At 38.6% G+C, this 25,870-nt stretch overlaps 2 protein-coding genes across 3 annotated transcripts in view; both read right to left on the reverse strand.

Moving 5' to 3' along the window:
• LOC133549267 (uncharacterized) overlaps positions 1–9,430 on the reverse strand; it is a 29,153-nt gene extending 19,723 nt beyond the window's left edge. Inside the window, 6 exon segments of the mRNA XM_061894505.1 lie at positions 531–673; positions 793–949; positions 7,338–7,407; positions 8,911–8,937; positions 8,939–9,030; positions 9,221–9,430. Coding sequence (XP_061750489.1) covers positions 531–673; positions 793–949; positions 7,338–7,407; positions 8,911–8,937; positions 8,939–9,030; positions 9,221–9,373 — 642 coding nt within the window. The 5' untranslated portion in view covers positions 9,374–9,430.
• A 6,749-nt stretch (positions 9,431–16,179) lies between these two features.
• The window catches only part of LOC133549270 (uncharacterized), a 28,859-nt gene continuing 19,168 nt past the window's right edge, over positions 16,180–25,870 (reverse strand). For both annotated transcript variants that reach the window (XM_061894510.1, XM_061894509.1), the window contains exons 3-7: positions 25,453–25,519; positions 23,138–23,294; positions 22,882–23,024; positions 20,577–20,687; positions 16,180–20,158 (exon numbers count right to left, since the gene is read on the reverse strand). In XM_061894510.1, coding sequence (XP_061750494.1) covers positions 19,979–20,158; positions 20,577–20,687; positions 22,882–23,024; positions 23,138–23,294; positions 25,453–25,519 — 658 coding nt within the window. In that variant the 3' untranslated portion in view covers positions 16,180–19,978. The remainder of the gene's footprint in view (positions 20,159–20,576; positions 20,688–22,881; positions 23,025–23,137; positions 23,295–25,452; positions 25,520–25,870) is intronic.

A 25,870-nucleotide genomic window follows, 5' to 3' on the forward strand; every position in this document is an offset into this window, starting at 1 on the left:
CCCACACAGTTGTTCAGGGGAGTATGTAGGTCACATTTATCTGTGCATATGGTTTGTGGTAGGAATGTCTCATCAACACAAACGAAAAAGCGATCCACCTATGCAAAGTCAATACAAATACAAAATCCAGTATATTTATATTCAAATCTGTAAAATATATTTACAAATATATGTTTATTTATAATATTTCTTGATTTATTTGTATCTCACATTTTTATATTTACAAACTATTTGTATATATTTTCAAATCTCAAAAAAATATTTACAAATATGTTTATTTATACAAATTATTTATTTGTATATCACATTTGTATTTGTATATTTATTAATACATGCATATGTATTAATATCATATTTCATCCATATATAAATTGATGTGAGACAATTCTGCTTCCATAGCTTAGTGCTGCAGGCCATGCTAAAGGGGAGGACGACAATTGTGCATTTAAGAACTAGGTAGTGGATATTGTCACATGTTAGATGGTAGATGGTAGGTTGGGGACTGCATGTTTTCAGAAAGGTTTCCTCACCTGCAGACCTTCAGAATCCTGGAACAACAAGGTAATGCTCCCGTAGTCTGAATGCTGGCCACATCTCAGCTGGCCCTCCCTGGCCACTTCTCTGTGGACCGGAGGGTAATAGATGGAACGGAGCATTGTTGGGTTCTCATCATCTGCAAAAGAAACATACACACTTTCATCAGGATGTCACTAAGTTTCTGTTCACCACAGCTCTTCCTGGTGGCCGCTATGCTAAAAAACAGAACATGGAGATGTCAAGACTAGCACTTACCTCCAATCTGGCGGTGAGCGCTCAGAAACACATCGGGGTCCAAGTCCAGACTGTGGGCTATCACCTTCAAAATTCGCAGGCTTAGCTCTTTGCAGCGCTGGTAAAAGGTTGTCATGGTCTCCTGGAATCCTGCCACAACCTCAGACGGGGGGCATTTCTACACAAGATGGTGGAACTTGGAAGGATTCTTGAAACTTTTGGCCTGAAGTTGATAAATGCTTAATGAAGATGGTAGATAGTTGAGAAAACCCATGAGAGGTTGGTTTGTTTATGCTGAGTCACGATTGGTTAAGGTAGTGGTTCTCAAACTTTTTTGTCATCCCCCACTTTGGACAAGGGGGAGTTTTCAAGCCCCCCCTGCCCCCATCGCCCTAACAGAACGCTAATGCCAAGCTTAACATTTTCAAATGTATTGAACATCAAGTAACATCAAGTTGTATACACTCAAACTCAATAACATAAAATAACATCAAGTTCAATAATAAATAAAATAACTTGCATCAAGTTCAATAATAAATAAAACAAAAGTGTTGTAACTTGCATCAAGTTCAATAATTAATCAAATAAAAGTTTTATAACTTGCATCAAGTTCAATAATAAATCAAATAACTTGCATCAAGTTCAATAATAAATAAAACAAAAGTGTTGTAACTTGCATCAAGTTCAATAATAAATCAAATAAAAGTGTTTTAACTTGCATCAAGTTCAATAATAAATCAAATAACTTGCATCAAGTTCCATAATAAATAAATTTAAAGTGCCACTTTTTCGTGTTTTGATAAGATTTACCGCGCTCACAACATCTGTTAAAACCTCATTGAGTTCGGGGCTGAGCTTCCTTGACGCGAGTGCTTCCCGGTGATTGACGCAGTGTGTCCAATGCGCATTTGGCGCAACCCTCTTTATTAGAGCCTGCTGCCCGTTTCTTGACCCTGCCATGCTCTGGGCGCCATCAGAGCAAAAGCCCACACAGTTTTCCCATTTAAGGTCGCGTTCTTTGAGGAAACTGTCTATTATCTTGAACAGATCATCAGCAGTGGCTCTATGTTTTATGTATTTCCAAAACCGTAAATCCTTGCACAATGACTTGCCATTCACAAAGCGGACGTACGCGATGAACAGGCAGTCTTTATTGCTGTCAGTAGCTTCGTCCACTTGTAAAGCAAAACAACTTTATTTTAACTTGTCTACGACAGGGGTCTGCAACCTTTACCACTCAAAGAGCCATTTTGACCCATTTCACAAATTAAAGAAAACAATGGGAGCCACAAAATTCTTTTGAAATGTAAAATAACACTGTCGAATAACACTGTCGAATCCCCCTCTGATCCCCCAAATTTCCCCCTCTGTCTTCCTTTTTTTTTTCTCTTTCTATCCCTTGCTGCTCCAGCCCGGCTGCACCAAATGATAATATACATAAATTTAGTAAAGTCAAATTTAAATAAGGCAACAAGAGAAGTATCCTACACTTCTCTTCTGTAAAGTAAATGTGAACAGCCGATATGGGCATCTACATCAACTATATGATTTGCCTAGTAAGCTGGACAGGACAAAACAATTACAAAATAAAATAAAATAAAAATAAAAAAAATAAAAATGAAATAACACTGCATATAAAGTTTTCTTTTTGCTTTGTACTATGTATAAACAAACTATGATGGGTTACGTTTATGAAATCAATGAACGTCTGCAGAAAAAATGAAATAAAATGTCTGTATGCAACAAAACGTTTTAACTCCGAAAAAATGCCTCGTTAAGTCCTCCTTGTAGTAATGAAAAAAAACGCCAAACTTAAATTATTCACTGGCAGAGAACCAAAAATGCCGTAAAATGTCTATTTCACTGAACAATTAAAAAATGTGAATATATGCAAAATTATAGGAAATTAAAATATTTATCATACGTGGTCAATGTGATGTCTGCTCCTGAACCGCAGAGCACAGCGTCACCACATCCGGGCTGTATGACGTCACCTTTATCTTCACACAGGATTGTAAACTCTCATCTGTGAGGCGTGTGCGATGTTTGTTTTTAATAAAGTTCATGTTGGAGAACACCTGCTCACATACGTATGTGGATCCAAAGATGGACAGGACTCCAAGTGCATACTTTTTCATGTTCACATAAAAGTCGGGGATAGCGTTCCAAGTTTCGAACACAAGTTTGTCTGGTTTGGGGAGGATTTCAATATCACACTATTTGTGATTCTGAGCAAGAACGGCCTTCTGGCGTGAAACATCTTCAAGGTCCGCTGTCAGGTGCTTTGACTTGGACACCCACGCGTTTCCGTCCTGCAGCAGCTGGCGCGCGGCCGTGGGCGTGTCCCGAGGTTTAACAAGCAGGATGACAAGCTTAGCTGGCCGTGACAAGCTGAGCCGCATCAGAGTGATCAAAGAGTCGCATGTGGCTCCAGAGCCGCCGGTTGCCGACCCCTGGTCTGCGAGTTGTTCCTCAAGATCACTTGCAATGTCGCATATACGTCTCGCAACTGTGTCGCTTGACAGTGGGACAGCTTTTAATTTTGCTGCGCTTGTCTCGTCGAGCATGACTGTCTATTGCAGCGGGGAGAATCAGCTGCTCAACAATTGTGTGTGCTTTTTTTGCATTGAGCAATTCTGTATGCAACTCTATATGAAACCAATTTATCCATTTTGTGTAATTGTGGTCATTAGTCTGCTACCCATCCGCGCGAAAGTGTGTTGCGCTCAGCCCCGCCCCCATTAGTTATTGTTGCGTCTGTCAAACTTTCGCTCCTACCTAGAAATCCACCGGAAAAATAAGTAATTTACATTAATTTATATAGCGGATTTCACAGACAGAATTACAAAGTGATTTACAGTTTGTATAGAAAACGGGGTTGTAAAAAAAAAAAAAAAAAAAAAAAAAAAAAAAAATCAAAGGGAAATTTCCTCCCGTTTCTCGTGCCCCACCTGTCATGTCTCTATTCCCCACCAGTGGGGCGCGCCCCACACTTTGAGAAACGCTGGGTTAAGGTTTGGGCAAAACATTACGACAGGGCAGTCAGAGGCGAGATAGGGGATGACGCTTTAAAACCAGGAAACAAAATCAAAACACATCGTCATGAGGCGAGGGTCTTGTTGAAATACTGTATGTTTCTTCCAGTATGCAACAATAGGTCATTTATTGGTACTTTTATTTATTGAAATTATTTTTAACATTTTGTTCTGGCTAACTTGACAGTGGACAGAAGTGTGAGCAAACACTGCTATAGTCGTGGCTCAAAAATATGTTCCCTTTTATTTATAAAGTTAAAGTTAAAGTACCAATGGTTGTCACACACACACTAGGTGTAGTGAAATTTGTCCTCTACGTTTGACCCATCCCCTTGATCACCCCCTGGGAAGTGAGGGGAGCAGTGGGTAGCAGCGGTGCTGCGCCCGGGAAACATTTATGGTGATTTAACCCCCAATTCCAACCCTTGATGCTGAGTGCCAAGCAGGGATGCAATGGGTCCCATTTTTTTAGTCTTTGGTATGACTCGGCGAGGGTTTGAACTCCCAACCCATAGATCTCATGGCGGACACTCTAACCACTAGGCCACTGATTACGTTTGATTTATATTTGTTCTTGTAAAGATGGAGTTTGTTAATGTCTGTTTTACACTTTTCCCTTGGCCAGGTGATTGTTATTTTGCCCCCATCTTTCTGTTGAAACTGTCATTTATCCATTTGTTGATGTCTCCAAGTGGTAATAAGTGTACTTACCATATAAGGATTAAAAAAAAATAGCATGTGTCAGCAGCAGTAATTGTATCAGTGTACTGACTTTGCCAGAATATTAGCATATAGCATGTTAAGTATTAAGTGTACTTACCATGTCAGAATGTTAAAAAAGTAGCATTTAAGTATCTGTACTTACTGTTTCTGCATGTTAAATAGTGGCATGTATCAGTAAGTATTGGTGTGATAAGTATACTTATGTCAGAATGTTAAAAAGTAGCATGTACAATAGTATTGTGTTAAGTATACTTACAATGTCAGCATGTTAAAAAGTAGCATGTATCAGTTAGTATTATAGTGCTAAGTTTATTAATCCATCCATTTTCTACCGCTTATTCCCTTTTGGGGTCGCGGGGGGCGCTGGTGCCTATCTCAGCTACAATCGGGGGGAAGGCAGGGTACACCCTGGACAAGTCGCCACCTCATCACAGGGCCAACACAGATAGACAGACACCATTCACACTCACATTCACACACTAGGGACCATTTAGTGTTGCCAATCAACCTATCCCCAGGTGCATGTCTTTGGAAGTGGGAGGAAGCCGGAGTACCCGGAGGGAACCCACGCATTCACGGGGAGGACATGCAAACTTCACACAGAAAGATCCCGAGCCTGGATTTGAACCCAGGACTGCAGGACCTTCGTATTGTGCGGCAGACGCACTAACCCCTCTGCCACCGTGAAGCCAAGTTTATTAATATGTCAGCGTATTATTGTGTTAAGTATACTTACTATGTCAACAAGTTAAAAAATAACATGTACAGTATTACTGTGTTAAGTATACTTACAATGTCAGGATGTTACGATTAATTGTGTTACGTATACTTACTAGGTCAGCGTATTATTGTCTTAAGTATACTTACTTTGTCAGGATGCTAAAAAAGTAGTATGTATCACTAGGTATTATTTTGATAAGTATTCTTACCATATCAGCATGTTAAAAAATGGCATTTATTAAGTAAACTTACTTTGTCAGCATGTCCGAAAAGTAGCATGTTATGTATTATTGTGATAAGTATTCATACTATGTCAGCATGTTAAAAAGTAGCATGTATCAGTTAGTATTATAGTGCTAAGTATATTTATTATATTTACTATGTCTGTGTATGGTGGTGTTAAGTATACTTACTGTGTCAACATGTTAAAAAATAGCATGTACAGTTTTATTTTGTTAAGTATACTCACTATGTCAGAATTTAAGATTATTGTGTTAAGTATACTTACTATATCAGCATGTTAAAAAATAGCATGTATCAGTAAGTATTATAATACTGTGACAAATATACTTACTATATCAGCATACTATTGTGTTAAGTACACCTACTATGGCAGAATGTTAAAAAGTAGCATATACATTCTTATTGTGATAAGTATACTAATTATGTCAACATGTGAAAAAGTAGCATGTATTAGTAAGTATTAAAGTGTATACTTACTATGTCAGCATGTTAAAAAGTAGCATGCACAAAAGTATTGCGATAAGTATACTTACTTTATCAGGATGTTAAACAGGAACATGTGCAGTATTATTGTGATAAGTTTACTTACTATGTCGGAATGTTAAAAAGTAGAAAGCATCAGTATTATTTTGTGAAGTATACTTACTATGTCAGCATGCAGCATGTACAATATTATTGTGTTAAGTATACTCACTATGTCAGAATGTTAAAAAGGAGCATTTACAATATTATTGTGATAAGTGCACTTACTATGTTAAGATGTTAAAAAGTAGAATGCTTCAGCATTATTGTGTTAAGTATCCTTACTATGTCAAGATGTTAAAAAGTAGAATGCTTCAGCATTATTGTGTTAAGTATCCTTACTATGTCAAGATGTTAAAAAGTACAATGCATCAGTTTTATTGTGTTAAGTATACTCACTATGTCAGAATGTTAAAAAAGAGCTCGTACAATATTATTGTGATAAGTGGACTTACTTTATAAGGATGTTAAAAAGGAGCATGTGCAGTATTATTGTGAAAAAAATATACTTACTCTGTCAGGATGTTAAAAAATAGAATGCCTCAGTATTATTGTGTAAAGTATACTTACTATGTCAGCATGCAGCATGTACACTATTGTTGTGTCAAGTATACTCACTATGTCAGAATGTTAAAAAGGATCATTTACAATATTATTGTGATAAGTGCACTTACTATGTCAAGATGTTAAAAAGTAGAATGCTTCAGCATTATTGTGTTAAGTATACTTACTATGTCAGCATGCACAATATTATTGTGATGAGTATACTTACTATGTCAAGATGTTAAAAAGTACAATGCATCAGTATTATTGTGTTAAGTATACTCACTATGTCAGAATGTTAAAAAGGAGCTTGTACAATATTATTGTGATAAGTGGACTTACTTTATAAGGATGTTAAAAAGGAGCATGTGCAGTATTATTGTGAAAAGTATACTTACTCTGTCAGGATGTTAAAAAGTAGAATGCCTCAGTATTATTTTGTTAAATATACTTACTATGTCAGCATGCAGCATGTACAATATTGTTGTGTTAAGTATACTTACTATGTCAGAATGTTAAAAACGAGCATGTACAATATTGTGAAAAGTGTACTTACTTTATCAGGTTGTTAAAAAAAGAAGCATGTGCAGTACTGTGTGAAGTATACTTGATTTGCCAGCATGTTATTGTGTTAAGTATACTTACTAGTCAGCATGTTATTGTGTCAAGTATACTTACTATGTCAGCATATTATTGAATCAAGTATACTTACTATGTCAGCATGTTATTGTGTCAAGTATATTTACTATGTCAATGTATTGTTGAGTTAAGTGTACTTACTATGTCAGGATGTAGTGAAGTCATGTTGAACGACTCTTTCAGATCTGCTGCTGGTGTTCCTGGATCCACCCTAAAAATACAAATTAAATTTTTTTTCTTTACACCCAACTCTACATGCCCCTAAAGCTGACCTACACGCTGGATTGTAGTCAGCTGGAAGCGTGTCTTAATGAAATTAAACAATGGATGTCCGCTAACTTTTTGCAACTCAACGCCCAAAAAACGGAAATGCTGATTATCGGTCCTGCTAGACACCGACCTCTATTTAATAATACAACTTTAACATTTGACAACCAAACAATTAAACGAAGCGACTCTGTAAAGAATCTGGGTATTATCTTCGACCCAACTCTCTCGTTTGAGTCACACATTAAGAATGTTACTAAAACGGCCTTCTTTCATCTCTGTAATATCGCTATAATTCGCTCCATTTTGTCCACTAGTGACGCCGAGATCATTGTACATGCGTTTGTCACGTCTCGATTACTGTAACGTATTATTTTCGGGTCTCCCCATGAATAGCATTAAAAGATTACAGTTGGTACAAAATGCGGCTGCTAGACTTTTGACAAGAACAAGAAAGTTTGATCATATTATGCCTGTACTGGCTCACCTGCACTGGCTTCCTGTGCACTTAAGATGTGACTTTAAGGTTTTACTACTTACGTATAAAATAATACATGGTCTAGCTCCAGCCTATCTTGCCGATTGTATCGTACCATATGTCCCGGCAAGAAATCTGCATTCAAAGGACTTCGGCTTATTAGTGATTCCCAGAGCCCCAAAAAGTCTGCGGGCTATAGAGCGTTTTCCGTTCGGGCTCCAGTACTCTGGAAGGCCATCCCGGTAACAGTTCGAGATGCTTCCTCAGTAGAAGCATTTAAGTCTCACCTTAAAACTCATTTGTATACTCAGCCTTTAAATAGACCGCCTTTTTAGACCAGTTGATCTGCCGTTTCTTTTCTTTTTCTCCTCTTTCCCACTCTCCCTTGTGGAGGGGGTCCGGTCTGGTGGCCATGGATGAAGTACTGGCTGTCCAGAGTCGGGACCCAGGATGAACCGCTCGTCCAGAGTCGGGACCCAGGATGGACCGCATGCCTGTGTATCGTCTGGGGACATCTCTGCGCTGCTGATCCGCCTCCGCTTGGGATGGTTTCCTGTTGGCTCCACTATGGACGGGACTCTCGCTACTGTGTTGGATCCACTTTGGACTGGACTCTCACGGTTGTGTTGGATCCACTATGGATTGAACTTTCACAGTATCATGTTAGACCCGCTCGACATCCATTGCTATGCGGTCCTCTCCAAGGTTACTCATAGTCACCATTGTCACTGTCACCGACGTCCCACTGGGGTGAGTTTTCCTTGCCCTTATGTGGGCTCTACCGAGGATGTCGTTGTGGTTTGTGCAGCCCTTTGAGACACTAGTAATTTAGGGCTATATAAATAAACATTGATTGATTGATTTTTTTTTTCGAAGAAAATATAGTGTGTGAATATGTGTGGGGATATGTAAGAATAATTAGCCTTTTCCTGCAGGAATGGTGTGGAACATAGTCCTGTAATGAATTACCTTTCCGTCTCCATGGGGACCCAGCAGGGGACAGTTGGGGAAGCTTTTCCTGATGAATGTCTTTTTGAAGTGGTCTGGCTGCAGGAAGAACCTTCGGGAAGTTTCCATGACGTCATCCACCTGGACAGGACACGACACTTTACAGTGGATTGATTGATTGAAACTTTTATTAGTAGAGAGCACAGTTCAGTACATATTCCGTACCATTGACTACTAAATGGTAACACCCGAATAAGTTTGTCAACTTGTTTAAGTCGGGGTCCACGTTAATTAATTCATGGTAACATCCGCGCTGTCGTCGTCGTCTCACCTCCGCCTGCGTGACGCCGGTCTTGTCCAGGAAGACGAAGCCCACTCGGGTAAAAGCTTCTTTCACGTCCATGCTCAGGCGGTCCAAGTCTGCCGGACCAATGTCCTCCACGTCGAGGCTGAAGGCGCTGAAGTCCACAACAGGAAAGCTCATTGTTTCGAAAGTCTTTTTTTTCTAATTTTAGGAACTAAAAACGTATGTCTTTTAAAAATATACTTTCGGGGGGTGGCGAGGGGGAAGGGGGGGTTCAGCTTCGTCACGTGACCCGTCTCGGCCAATGCGAGAGGAGCAATCAGCCGCGCTTGTCCTTTCAGGTGTCAGCCATGTTGAATGTTTTCACACTACTCTATGAACTTGTATTTAAACTTATTACAATATTCGTTAAATGTTAAACTGATTTAAAACTGTTTTTTTTTTTTATTATACATGGATTTATTACAAGATTAATTCATGGTTAAAGGCCAACTGAAATGAGATTTTCTTATTTAAACGGAGATAGCAGGTCCATTCCATGTGTCATACTTGATCATTTCGCGATATTGCCATATTTTTGCTGAAAGGATTTAGTAGAGAACATCGACGATAAAGTTTGCAACTTTTGGTCGCTAATAAAAAAGCCTTGCCTTTACCGGAAGTAGCAGACGATGTGCGCGTGACGTCAGGGGTTGTAGGGGTCCTCACATTGTTTACAATCATAGCCAGCAGCAGCTAGAGCTATTCGGACTGAGAAAGCAACAATTTCCCCATTAATTTGAGCGAGGATAAAAGATTTGTGGATGAGGAAATTTAGAGTGAAGGACTAGAAAAAAAAAGGCTATTGCAGTGGGAGCGATTCAGATGTTATTAGACACATGTAGCAAGATCATTCTGGAAAATCCCTTATCTGCTTATTGTGTTGCCAGTATTTATAGTAAGATTAAATAGTATCTGAAAGTCGGAGGAGTGTGGCCACGGGTGTGTGGACGCCAGAGTCTCTAAGGCAGTGGTTCTTAACGTTGTTGGAGGTATCGAACCCCACCAGTTTCATATGCGCATTCACCGAACCCTTTTTTAGTGAAAAATAAAATGTTTTTTTTTTCAAATTTAAGACAAAGTTAGATGTTTTTGGTAACGCTTTAGAATGGGGAACGCATTATAAGTAACAAAGACTTAATTTAGAGTTATTTGGACAGTAGTGGAACATATTTTAAGTAGTAAAGACTTATTTTAGAGTTATTTGGTTGGGGTTAGTGTCAGGGTTAGAGGGTCAGGGTTATAATAGGGCCATGTCGAATAAATGGGCTGTACTTGTATAGCGCTTTTCTACCTTCAAGGTACTCAAAGCGCTTTGACACTACTTCCACATTTACCCATTCACACACACATTCACACACTGATGTAGCGAGCTGCCATGCAAGGCGCCAACCAGCACCCATCAGGAGCAAGGGTGAAGTGTCTTGCTCAGGACACAACGGACGTAACGAGGTTGGTACTAGATGGGATTTGAACCAGTGACCCTCGGGTTGCGCACGGTCACTCTCCCACTGCGCCACGCCGTCCCTATAAGGCATTAATAAGTACTTAATACTTAATAATGACTAGTTAGGAGCCAATATGTTACTAATTTGCATGTTATTAAGCAACTAATCAATGGTAACTATATATATGTTCCCCATATGTTACCAAGTTTTTTTTACTGGTGCACAAAATGAACCGTGCATGAACATCACCTTGTTCAAACAACAAAACCCAACACAGTGCATAAACTCACAACAAAATACCCACCTGCAAATCAGTCAGCTGTTGCTGTATCCGTAATACGCCGACAGAAGTTTGTATTTACACGAAGAGTCGGGTGTGTTGTGACTTCTGCCGAACCCCTAAGGCCGACTCACCGAACCCCTAGGGTTCGATCGAACCCAGGTTAAGAACCATTGCTCTAAGGGAAGTCACGGCAGCTGCAGCAGGATGGAAGCTCCGCTGATGTCTCCGGTAAGATGTGTGATGTGATGTGAATTATATTTATATAGCGCGTTTCTCGAGTGACTCAAAGCGCTTTACATAGTGAAACCCAATATCTAAGTTAAGAGGTGACTTAATTACCACAATTTTCTCACCGAAAACTGCCGGTTGACCGCTCTGTTCCATAGTAAAGCTTCATCTTCGGGAATTTTAAACAAGGAAACACCGGCTGTGTTTGTGTGGCTAAAGGCTAAAAGCTTCCCACCTCCATCTTTCTACTTTGACTTCTCCATTATTAATTGAACAAATTGCAAAAGATTCAGCAACACAGATTTCCAGAATACTGTGTAATCATGCGATTAAAGCAGACTACTTATAGCTTGGATCGGGCTGGAAAAAAATGTCCGCTACAGCCCGAGACGTCACGCGCACGCGCCATCACACGCGTCACCATTCAGCTCATGTTCTCCTCCATGTGTAAAGTGAGAAACACAGCTGACGTTGCAGAAGGAAGTAACCCCAAAGATAGCAAATGGTAAAAAAAGAGTGCACATTTAACTAGCTAACTAAGTAGCAGCATTGTTTTAGAGCGGGTTTGTAACTTTTGCCTGCAAATCAAAAAAAGTATGACGTGCACAGAGGTTGTCCATAGTGTGCTAAACAGGTTTTTATTCGTCAAACACAGACCTGGTGTAAAGGGGAGCTAATATATTTTACTCCAAGCAGTGATGAATACTTACTTTCTTATGTCTATTTTGTATCCGTTCACGTTCTTGTTCTGCAGCGCTGTGTGCGTCAAAGCTGCACACCTGCAGGACCGCAAGCAAGGTCGCAGAGAAATTGAGGACTGGATTTTTAGTGATGTGGGCATTTTCTATATGAACAAGTGGAATAGATTGGATACCGATGCACTAAAGGGGCTCTCTACCTTACATTATGAATTGAGGGGAAACTGAGTGAATAATGACAGGTTATATGATCATTTATTTATACTCATGTTTGGGCTACTTTATAATGCATATGTCGGCATGTATTTGTAAAAAAAAATGTAAAAAAATATATAGCACCAAATTATGTAGGGGGGCTTAAGACTATTTTAGGGACGCTAAAGCCCCCCTAAAATATGCCTAAAAATTACATCAATAAAACAAACATATACACAAAATATCATAATCACATTCACACCACTGAGCTCACAAACATATTTTTATTGCATTTTAAATTGTTTATTGCCAGGACTTTTAGAGTAAGAGCAAGTACATCCGTATTGAAAAGTGTTTCTAGTCCCATCTAGTGGTGGATGTTGGTCTTTACATCTAAAACTAATATTGTATATCTCATGGATTCTTTCAGTATTTATGGCAAAATATAAATACACATCAGGATTTGGTCAAATGAGTCAATAGTCCAATCCTCACTGAGGACACGTGGAGGAAGAACATGTATTTAATAAATATACCTATTTTATTGTAAAGTTTTATTACAATTTGTTGTATTTATAGTTTATTTTAAATTACTATTTGAGGCCATGAGGGAAAACATGTATTAAATTTTACCAAATAAATTGCATATTTTAAATTCGTAAATTATTCTAATTATTCCTGAATTATGTACATACATAAAATGATCATATTTCATTTTTATTTGAGATCCTTTATAAAAAAAAATAATACTTATGTTTTGATAAATATTAAATTGCACCTAAGGAATTTTTTTTCAAGTCTTACATAATTTTAATTATCCCTGAATTATGTACCATCAACTTATTTCATTTTTATTCAAGGTCCTTCAGAAAATATAAAAGTGACGTTTTTATTAAATATTCAATTGCACCAAATGTTTTTTTTAAAATCCTTCATTATATCAATTATCCCTGGCATATATATTATCATATTTTATTTTTATTTGAGCTCCTTTATTATAATATATATATATAAACAAATATTACACTACGGGACTTCATTGTGTCTTAATTTGCTAAATTATTAAAGTAGTTAAAATATTAATTGTACAATGTTTATTTTTGTTGTGCCATGAACAATGATTAGTTGTACTAAAATTTAAATATACAATTTAAGTGCATTTTTTCTTTTGGTTTACGACAAATATACATATTATTTGATTGTCAGAATAATTGTATCAAAGTTATCACAAAACTTTGTGTTTCAATGAGTTCCTGGCGAGCAGACAAAAGCTGTCTTTGATCCTACAAAGAAGAAGGCTTGTAAAACTCCACTTTGTAGGATGGGAAGTAACATGAAGGTGTTTTGTTTCTTTGATGTATTGTATTCCACAGAAAGATTTTGTCTTGGCCCAAAGTGGAGAGGAAGCAGGACCTGACTCGCCTCCAGGGACCTTTTCTTTGAACTGTTTTACAACCTTTTCTTTCAACTGTTTTGTAACAAAGGTGATGGCTATTTACGACCCCCTCCCTTAAAAACAGCTGTTGCCATGTAATCAGGGAAAGTCCAAATAAAAGAGGAGGCGTACAATCTTCCGTCAGAGCGTGGAACACTGTACAAGGGTACAGTTGTACGCGTTTCTCCTCATTGAGCCAAATTTAATTCTGTCTCTGTTAAATTCCTTGCTTCTTGTCTTGTTTAATACATGTCATCAGTGTTTGAACCTAACATTGATTATAATGTATTATTTTTGTATGCATACTTAATTTTTCCATTTTTGTATGTGCTTTTTACAGATATGTCAATAATTCAAGTATGTAATAATCACAATTATGGAATAATAAAGAAACATGTACACTCACCGTAAGACAATTTGCAAACAGGTTTATTAATATATATTTTTCATATATATTTTTTTGTTAATAAAGCTGTTTACAATTGTGTAGTATCATTATCATTCCGGAACAAAATAATTGAAATATGAAGCGGAGATTTAGGACACAACATTTTTGCTTCCTGAAGGACATCCTCGGACGCAAACTTTTCCATTATTCACCTGTATTTTTCCAACTTGAAGATCACCATCGGCCTACTTTTGGCCGTAGCCACCCCCAAGTTTGTTTCAAATATGGCTTCTCTCGATATAAACAATGGTGTCCGCTTCTATAACATCAGCTTTTAGCACTTCTGATTAGTTTCTGTCAGAGTAAATCAGCCATATTATATATTTTGCTGGGCATTGATATATATTAATGTAACCTACATTTATTTCATGTTGTATATACGCTGTACATCGCTAGCAATAGCATCTGTGTTTCATCTTCATCCAGCGTGTTTGAAGGTTGCAGAAAGAGTGCATATTTCTCCATTAGTTGTTTATATTCAGACAAGACAAGCGCTAAAATAGCTTTCATGGTTGTGGCCATCTTGATTTCTGACCTGGTGCTTGGAACGACAGTGTCGTCATTCTGAGCGCCAACTTCCAACTTTCCAGTTAATTAGAACGCAGCTTTAATATTAGTGAAATACCAAAACACATGAAACTGAGGTGTAGATCTGCTAAATTAGTTAAAAACAATCTACCATGCTAAAATGCTAACATTTACATTTTACGAAAATATATTACTCGGAGATGTGTACCAAATTCTTTTTTTTTCCAATTTTTCAGCCAAACACACAGGCATTTATAACTTGGTACGTTACATAATGCTAACGATTAGCATGCTAACGTTATAAGCAAATTTTAGATGTACATATGCTTCACGGTCATATGACTTGGTACTTGACACATTCTAATTGTTAGTGTAACCCACAATGTCACTGCCTCTCGACACACCCTTGAACTCTGCGTTGTGTTTTTTAGTGTTTATAAGGTGGGTTGTTGTGCGGAGAGATTGGACACTGGACACAGTGGTTCTGGATTGTGGATGAGACCTTGTTGCATTTATTTGCTCACAGTAGTGGTCCTCTCTGGCTCTGGTCATTAAGCTTTTCAGTGGAAAAGAAAAACATTGTCCTTTACAAATGTGTCTCAATGCAAAAGAACACATTACCATATGTCAACAAAAATATATAAATCTTTCTCATATTCAATATGCCCAAATGCTAAATAACAATAAATCACAAATCAGTAGTTCAAACACAGTGACCAGAATAAACATGTAAAAAGCCATCCTTCACAACCCCATTCAATTCAGACTCTACTAATTGTTAATCACACTGGCCAACTTACATCAAACATTTAAGTACAAAAACGGAATTGCACATTTCTTCAAAACACATCAAAATGTAAGTAAACACCTTAGCTAACACTGTATTGCAACAAATTCGCTGGATGGGCATTTTTAACTTTACTATCTTATAAAGTGTTCAGACATTCATACAACAGGTCTCACCTTTTCAGTGGAAAAGAAAAACATTGTCAAAGATGGCGCCTAGACTATGGTGTCCACTGAGGGACAAAAAGGTGAGGTGTGCTGAACCCACAGGTAAAAATCAACAGAATAGCGACATCCAGTGCTCATAAAGAGGTACTGTCTTATACATTAACAGGCTACTGCCTTACATCAGCATGCGAACATTAGCATTTAGGTACGGCTAGCACATTTCAGCATTCACACACAATTAATCCGAAAACTGCTTATTTTAGTTTTTTTGTGTAATGTTCTAATCCGCACCGTAACACAACATAAACACAAAAGAACAAATACCCAGAACCACTTGCAGCACTAACTCTTCCGGGTCGCTACAATATACACCCCCGGTACCCCCCACCCCCCACACCAACCAGGATTACGTCCCATCAAATATTCCACTTTGAAAAATAACTTTGGTGTAAGTTTTACCATATTTTGTCGAAGTGAAGTGAATTATGTTTATATAGCGCTTTTCTCTAGTGACTCAAAGCGCTTTACATAGTGAAACCCAATATCGATGTAACATTTAAACCAGTGTGGGGGGCACTGGGAGCAGGGGGGTAAAGTGTCTTGCCCAAGGACACAACGGCAGTGACTAGGATGGGCAGAAGCGGGAATCGAACCTGCAACCCTCAAGTTGCTGGCACGGCCACTCTACCAACCGAGCTATACCCCCCCACACCGACCCGGATTACGTCCCATCAAATATTCCACTTTGATAAATGATTTTGGTGTAAGTTTTAACATATTTTGTCATAAAAAACATACCGTATTTCCTTGAATTGCCGCTGGGGCGCTAATTAATTTAAAACCTCTTCTCACTCCTGCGCTTAGCAAAGGCATGCGGTAAAAGTAAGCATGCGCTAATTATTTTAAAACCTCTTCTCACTCCGGCACTTACCAAAGGCATGCAGTAAAAATTTGAGTGTGATGTAAGCTTGGACCTTAAATCCTACTGAATAGCTCTTAATCTTCTTCCCTTTATGCGATTTCAAATTACCGGTATTGAAATCAGCCTCCTCCATTTTGAAAATAATGACAGGGGAAGTGTCACGAGTTTGACCAGGCGGTAATACTAAGCATGCGCTAAATATTTTGTGAAGCGAGTTGGACTCGGCAGTAATTCAAGGCAGGCACATACTATATGCCCTGCGGCAATTCAAGGAAATACGGTAGTTTTGTTTGACAAAAAAGGGCGGAAAACAAACAAACAAAAAAACAACATACATTTTTTTTTAACATTTGGAAATGAGGAATAGATCTGAAGTTGATGTAGACTCCAGATATTTAAGTGTTACATATAAAATGGATGTATGCCCTGGCACACCACTATCATCATTTCATGACTGAAGCAAAACACTTTTTACAGGTTTATACTGAACTAAAACACCTACCACTTATTAAATAAAAACATAGAAAAAACTACCAGCATTGGTAAAGTTTAGATCTATGAAGGAAAGAAGAAAGTGAATGAATGTTTATAACTGAATACATTTACATATAAATTTGTGTTCCTTTTTTATTATTTATCTTAATGAATTAAGTGACGTTTATGACAACCTTTTTCCAAAATACAATATAGAATGTGAGATACAACAGGACAATGCATAGGTTTATCATTTGTTTTCAAAACGCTTAAAAAAAAAGTGGGACCCCATTTTTATGACTTGATGGGGTCCACGGGACAATGGGACATGGAAAAATTCCTAGCGCCAACACTGCTGTCAACAGAGGAGAAAAAATGCTTTATTTAAATAAATATATTATTTATAAAGCAAGTTCAAGTGTCATTGGCAAATTTTCACCTAGTCCCGGCCTTGGCATGCATTTCTGTGTCCTCTTTTTGGGATTTCACAATATGGTCAGTCTACGTTACATAATGTGAACGGTTAGCATGCTAACATTTTAAGCTCATTTTAGATGCATATGTTTCACAGTCATATGATTTGGTACTTGATGCATTCTAATTGTTTGCATGCTAACTTTAGCATTTAGCTACGTCTTGCACATTTCAGCATTCACACGCAATTCATCCGAAAATTGCTTATTTTTGTTTTTTTTGTGTAATGTTCTAATTCGGGATGTTTTTGTTTTTTTTTTGTCTTCAGAATGTGTCGCAGGAGAATAAAAAACAAAGTAAGGGCCAAAAAGTGCCGCATCTTGAACGCCCTTGTTTGAAAAAGAAAGGTTTAAAATGCTAGCCTTCTAACGTTAGCATGCACTACGTACCAAAATATGACTGAGGTGTTTTCCTACGAAATTAGCTTAATAAAACCTAGCATACTAATGTTAGCATGCCGACAGGTATCATTCGTCAAGTAAGAAAATATTTGACGCTGAGGTGTAAACCTGCAAAATTAGCAAAACACAATCCACCAAGCTGAAATGCTAAATAACATGCTACCAAAACGTATTACTCTGAGTTGTGTAGTTGTTGCCAATTTTCCAGCCAAACACCTCAGGCATTTATGACTTGGTATGGTACATTATGCTAACTGTTAGCATGCTAACGTTTCAAGGCCTACTGAAACCCACGACTACCGACCACGCAGTCTGATAGTTTATATATCAATGATAAAATATTAACATTGCAACACATGCCAATACGGCCTTTTTAGTTTACTAAATTGCAATTTTAAATTTACCGCGGAGTTTCTTGTTGAAAACGTCACGGAATGATGACGCGTATGATGACGCGTGCGCGTGACGTCTCGGGTTGGAGGGGATATATTAGCCCAGCACCACTTGCGGCTAAAAGTAGTCTCTTTTCATCGCATAATTACACAGTATTTTGGACATCTGTGTTGCTGAAGCTTTTGCAATTTGTTTAATTAATAATGGAGACTATAAAGAAGAATGATGTTGGGGGAAAGCGGTGGATTGCAGCTGCCTTTAGCAACCAAAACACAGCCAGTCTTTATTTGTTTGTTGTGAAGCTTTAACACAGAGCGGTTAAGCGAACATGTTTTCTACGTCAACCAGCAAGTTTTTGGATTGGAAAATTGTGATATTAAGTCGGCTCTTACCGTTCCTCCTGCAGCTCAAAAAGGCAGCTGTGATCTTGGCTCCTCAGTCGGCTTCTCTGAGAGACACTGGCGTTCACCGCAGCCATCCGACTTTCAGGTATGTCTTTACAATCTCACTAAAACACTATTAAAACAATAAGCAGATAAGGGATCTTCCAGAATTCAATCAATCAATCAATGTTTACTTATATAGCCCTAAATCACTAGTGTCTCAAAGGGCTGCACAAACCACCACGACATCCTCGGTAGGCCCACATAAGGGCAAGGAAAACTCACACCCAGTGGGACATTGGTGACAATAATGACCCAGTGGGACGTCGGTGACAATGATGACTATGAGAACCTTAGAGAGGAGGAAAGCAATGGATGTCGAGCAGGTCTAACATGATACTGTGAAAGTTCAATCCACAATGGATACAACACAGTCGCGAGAGTCCAGTCCATCCATTTTCTACCGCTTATTCCCTTTCCAGAATTATCCTAGTAAATGTGTCTAATTACATCTGAAACGGTCCCACTGCCGCCGCCTGGAGCCGTCGCTTTTTCTTTTCTTTTTTTGTGCTTCATTCTAACTTTCCTTATCCACAAATCTTTAAATTAATGGGGAAATTGTCAATTTCTTGATCCGAATAGCTTTTGCTGCTGGAGGCTCACATTATAAACAATGTGAGAATGTGAGGAGCCCTTCAACCAGTGACGTCACGCTCACATCGTCTGCTACTTCCGGTAAAGGCAGGGCTTTTTTATTGGCGACCAAAAGTTGCCAACTTTATCGTGGATGTTCTCTACTAAATCCTTTCAGCAAAAATATGGCAATATCGCAAAATGATCAAGTATGACACATAGAATGGACCTGCTATCCCCGTTTAAATAAGAAAATCTCACTTCAGTAGGCCTTTAAAGCTCATTTTAGATGCGTAGTCTTCACAGTCATATGACTTGGTACCTGACGCATTTTAATTGTTAGTAGGTTAACGTTAGTATTTAAGTACGGCTTGCACATTTCAGCATTCACACCCAGTTTATCCGAGAATTTCTAATTCTCTTTTTTTGTGTGTAATGTTCTAATCCATTTATTTTGTCTTCAGAATGTGTCCCGGGCCAAAAACGGCCGCGCCTTTAACGCCCTTGTTTTTTAAAAAAAGTTTTAAATGCTGGCCTTCTAACGTTAGCATGCATCAAGTAACATAATATGACTAAGGTGTGTGTCTACAAAATTAGCTTAATAAAAGCTGGCATGCTAACAGGTATCATTTATCCACTAACAAAATATTTTACGCTGAGGTGTGTACCTGCAAAATTAGCACAAAAAAAAAAAAAGTTAGGCATGCTAATATTGGAATGCTAACGATTTTCCCGTGGGTTAATAAGACCTTTTATTTCACAGTTTTGGACCCGCTCTTGTCCGAGCGTTCGATTGCCATTCGTCTCAAAGTTTGCAAATAAGCTAATGCGAATACCCGGAGCACTGTGTCAAGCCTGGCCATAGGAGTTGCCAAACCGCTCGGTGAGGTAGGCACCCCCCCTGACTGGGGGGTACCTGTTGGATCCGTCGATGCAGGCGATGACGGCCTCGTCGTCTGGCTGCACGAAGAAAGCCAGAGACTGTCGTGTACTACAGTCGCCAGCAGGGGGCAGCAAGACCTTGTGGAGCTAATGGACAGATTGAACAGCCAACAAGGAGTTTTGATTCCGCTCCCCAAAAATTTTTCAACAAAAACTGTCTTTTTTTTTTTTAAAGAGTGAAGTGAATTATATTTATATAGCGCTTTTCTCAAGTGACTCAAAGCGCTTTACATAGTGACACCCAATATCTAAGTTACATTTAAACCAGTGTGGGTGGCACTGGGAGCAGGTGGGTAAAGTGTCTTGCCCAAGGACACAACGGCAGTAACTAGGATGGCACAAGCGGGAATTGAACCAGCAACCCTCAAGTTGCTGACACGGCCACTCTACCAACCGAGCTATGCCGCCCCAAAGAGGTTGTTCAAAACATTATTTTACAGCACAATAATACGATTTTATGGTAAAAGATAAACACACATGTAAGAAAAAAGGGGTGTGTGCTCACCACAGAGACAAAGCGGTCACTGGTCCAGCGCTGCATGAGGTCGGCGATGTTAACGAGAACCGCACCGGGGACACAAGGAGCACAGGTGTACTCACCTGAGCGTTGGCGCACCTGAAGGACGGACAGGGATCAGTGTCATTTGTCAATGTGCTTCAGCAAAAATACCGCATTAACTTAGAATAGAATAGAAGAATAGAATGAACTTTGTTGTCATTATATTTGCATATAATGAGATTAAAGACTCTAACTTAAGGTGCGGTAGTGGGAACAAATATGGGGTGAAATAAATGACATAAGAGGTAAAAAGGAAAAACTAACAATTGAAATAAACAGACTACTATCCAATAAAAATAATAAGCAATCCTGTACAATATACAAAACACTATAGAAGTACAAAATACTGTACAATATACAGAACAAGACAAGAGTACCGAAGTAATAAATAACAATCGGTGTCGGACGTATTGCACTCGAAGGGTAGTATTGCACAGTAGGTATTAGGGCAGGATATTGTATAGGGGTGAATTATTATTATTTTAAGTTAGAGTTCAACATGGTGACAGCTTTGGGAAAGAAGCTGTCTCTGAGCCTGTTTGTTTTGGCTCTGATGCACCTGTAGCGCCTGCCTGATGGTAGCAAGTCGAACAGTGTGCTGTCCTTGGTAATGTTTTCTGCTCTGTTGAGGCAACGGGAGTTGTGTAAATCCTTCAGGGAGGGCAGGGGACAGCCGATGATTTTTTGTGCAGACTTTATGACCCTCTGAATCGCCTGTTTGTCTGCTTCAGTGCAGCTGGCGTAGCACACTGTTATGCAGTACGTCAGCAGGCTCTCGATAGCCGAGCGATAGAAGCTATAGCTAAAGATCAATATGGCGCTTGTTTCCCAACCATGGCAACGGAAAACAAGTGGATGATGCTCATTGAATTAATATGTTCAGCTATAAAACTGGTTTAAAAAGTTAGCATACTTGAATGCTAATAGTTAGCATGGGTCTAGTACCAAGTCATATGACTCTTAGGTGTTCGGCTAAAAACGTAAGCAATTTATTGTTAACATGTGTCAAGTACCAAGTTATAGGACTCTGAGGTGTTGGGCTATAACATTGGCAAAAAACAGTTAGCATGCTTAAATGCTAACAGTTAGCATGGGTCAAGTACCAAGTCAAAGGACCGGCGTGTTTGGCTGGAAAACTGGCTAAAAAGTTAGTAAGATAATGTTAGCATGCTAACAGTTAGCATGTGTCCAGTAGCAAAGTTATTTGTCGGCTGCAAATTTTTGCTAAAAAAGTTAGCATGCTAATGTCAGTAATGTTGCCTGAGGCTGAGCCAATCGGTGTCCATGATACTAAACAGCACAGTCTCATTGTTTTGGTCTCGTCTCGTGGCCAATACTACGGTATTGATATTTTTAGTTAATTTAGCCATTTTCTAACTTGAATATGCGTAGTTAGGCCAAAATTACGTAGAATATACTTTGTTACCGATAACACAAAGCTAAGATACGGATGTTGTGTTCAGATAGATGAGAACATATTGATCTACAGTATATTGTATTGGTTTTAGTATTGAATGTACAAAATGTATCTGTGGAAGTTGCTTCTGAGCAGTTCCACTGTAGACACGGCACTGGAGCAAAGCGTGCAGTTTTTAACAAAGTTTTTAATGCACATATGTTTTATCAAAGTCTTTCTCCCGCAGAATGTGATTTTTCAGTCACGTCCGTATCCTCTCTCTCCCCTTGCTATCGGCCGCTCACTGTTAAAGACAACAGATGATTAGATTAACACGTAACACCTGGGAAATCTAATCGCCTGTCAGCTGTGTCTCGCCGTCAGCACATGCCCCGCCCCCATTAGATGGTGCTCGTCCTCAGCACCACAGACAGAGGCGGTGACCTTTGCTCCTGCAGTCACGCTGGCCACACCTCCTTCCACAGTATCAAAATAGCAAAAATTTGGAGCCTACTTATTGCCGGTTGGCGTGACGAAGGTCACTATGAAACCCGTGAGACCCAATCATCCAAATCCGGTCTTGTAGCTAAAGATCGATATAGCGCTGGTTTCCCAACCATGGCACCAGGAAAGAAGTGGATGATGCTCATTGAATTAATATGTTCAGCTATAAACTGGTTCAACAAGTTAGCTAGCTCGAATGCTAACAGTTAGCATGGGTCAAGTACCAAGTCATATGACTCTGAGGTGTTCGGCTAGAAAATTGGCTAAAAACGTGTACAAAAATGAATAATTTGAAGCTTATTTTGCACTCAACATGAAGTGACTGTTTTTATGCGGTGCAACTTCCCTCACCTGCAGACCTTCAGAATCCTGGAATAACAAGGTGATACTTCCGTAGTCGGAATGCTCGCCACACCTCAGCTGGCCCTCCTTGGCCAGTTCTCTGTTGACCGGCGGGTAGTACAGTGAACGCAGCGTTGTTGCGTTCCCATCAGCTTCAAGAAAAACAAACAGCGGATGTTTTTCACCACAGCTCCCTCTGCTGGATGCGGTGGCTCACTATGCTAAACAAACCGCAGACCACGGAGACGCGGGGACTGGTGCGTACCTCCGATCAGGCGGTGAGCGCTCAGGAACACGTCGGGGTCCAGGTCCAGACTGTGGGCCATCACCTTCAGAATCCGCAGACTCAGCTCTTTGCAGCGATGGAAAAAGGCCGTCTGGGTCTCCTGGAATCCCGCCGCAATCTCAGGGGATGGCCATTTCTGTCCAAACGGCGGAACAATTCTAGAACCTTTTGGCCTGATGCTGACATCACTGACTTGATGAAATGAATAAAGATGAAGGAGTGACTGATTCATCGAGTGGCATTATCAGTGAGGTTGATGCACGCTAAAGAAGCTGGGACTTTGTACCCAAAACAAATAAAACCAGGTCTGCGGTACTCAAAATAAAAACATCCAGGATTACAACATGACACATATAAACAGAAAAAGCAATTTTTGGAAAAATTGTGTGTGAATGCTGAAATGTACAAGCCGTACATAAATGCTAATGTTAGCATGCTAACAATTAAAGCGCGTCAAGTTCCAAGTCGTATGACTGTGACGCTTACAGAGGTGGGTAGAGTAGCCAGAAATTGTACTCAAGTAAGAGTACTGTTACTTTAGAGATTTATTACTCAAGTAAAAGTAAGGAGTAGTCACCCAAATATTTACTTGAGTAAAAGTAAAAATTATGTTGTGAAAAAACTACTGAAGAACTCAGTAACTGATGAGTAACTTGTTCGTTTAATGATTACGGCAACAAGTAATGCACAAAAACATAAACATAGCAATGAGCAAATTCAGAGCCAGGAAAATCTCTTAAGCAACTAAAACAATAACATATATTAAATAATAATACATTAAAAAAAAATTAAGGCACATTGAGCCACAACTTAACTTAACAGCACCATAGGCTCAGTAGGCATTGATTGATTGATTGATTGAAACTTGTATTAGTAGATTGCACAGTACAGTACATATTCCGTACAATTGACCACTAAATGGTAACACCCTAATAAGTTTTTCAACGTTTATCAATTACTTAATTAATGACCAAGTCGAGGTGATCTACCTCCTATATACATATACATACACAATGTATGTGTATATATATATATATATATATATATATATATATATATATATATATATATATATATATATATATATATATATATACATATATATATATATATATATATACATATATATATATATATATATATATATATATATATATATATACACAGTATATAATTTATATTTGTTTATTTTGCCGTTTTTGTTGACATGTTAAAGGTGTTTTAATGAATATACATGCATGTTTAACATATAGATTCCTATCTTTCATGAAGACAAGAATATAAGTTGGTGTATTACCTGATTCTGATGACTTGCATTGATTGGAATCAGTAGTGCTGATAACATCCACGTTTTCAAATGGAGGAGAAAAAAGTTCCTCCTTTCTGTCTAATACCACATGAAAGTCAATGGTTTTTGGCATCTTATTTGTCCAGCTTCCATATTCATTTTTATACACTTTACAAGAAATACATTGGCGGCAAACTCCGTAATTTGCTAGCTTTTTTGCGCTGGCTTTCGGACTCTTATTTTGTTAGCGCAGGCGCGATGGAGCGGCACTTTTATTGTGAAGACAGGAACTGTGCGATCAGTCTCTAGGCTTTTGACGGGAAGTACGGTTGAAATAAAAAGTGTCTTTTTTCCTTTTCACTTTTGATTGATTGATTTGTTTATTATTAGATTGCATAGTACAGTACATATTCCGGACAATTGACCACCAAATGGTAACACCCCAATAAGTTTTTCAACTTGTTTAAGTTGGGTTGAACATGAGACGGTCATGTGACCACCTTGCTCTGTTTGATTGGTCCAACGTCACCAGTGACATGTGATTGGTGAAACGCAGGCATGCATATCCTACTTTGAAGGTCTGTTTGACAGACCAAAACAAACATTAACAGGTCGATAAAAAAAAAAAAATTAGCGAGTAACGAGCTGAATGTAGATAAATGGAGCGGAGTAAAAGTCGCGTTTCTTCTCTATAAATATACTCAAGTAAAAGTAAAAGTATGTTGCATAAAAACTACTCTTAGAAGTACAATTTATCCCAAAAGTTACTCAAGTAGATGTAACGGAGTAAATGTAGAGCGTTACTACCCACCTCTGGATGCTTATATATCTAAAATTAGCTCAAAAGTTTAACAGATAGCATTATGTAATGTACCAAGTTATGCCTGTGTGTGGGCAAAACAAATTGCATGCTAACATTAGCAGTTCAAAGTCATATTGTGGCTTTATCAGTGAATTTGATGCTTGGACTTTGTATCCAAAACAGATAAATGTCACATCAACTCACTATGTCACGATGCAGCGAGGACATGTTGAACGCTTCTTTTAGGTCTCCAGGCTTTTGTGGGTTTAACCTGTAGATGACAATTAAGTCGGATCTTACTCCAGTATTCACTTACTAATTCATTCACTTAGCTAGGCTGACCATATTCTGAAATCCCAAAAAGAGGACACATACATGTGTGCCAAGGCCGGGACTAGTTGAAAATTTGCCAATGATACTTGAACTTGCTTTATAAATAATATATTTATTTAAACAAAGCATTTTTTCTCCTCTGTTGACAGTATAACAAAATAAGCCACACTTATATCATGTAACATTCACAGTTTTAGAAAAAGTACACAGGTAGCAATATTCAAAAGAACCTCTTGTATATAATATACACATAAATAATGCCTCAAAACAGTTTAATTATATTTAAACA

Source organism: Nerophis ophidion, linkage group LG03 (assembly GCF_033978795.1).
Source record: "Nerophis ophidion isolate RoL-2023_Sa linkage group LG03, RoL_Noph_v1.0, whole genome shotgun sequence".
In the NCBI taxonomy this organism is placed as follows: Eukaryota; Metazoa; Chordata; class Actinopteri; order Syngnathiformes; family Syngnathidae; genus Nerophis; species Nerophis ophidion.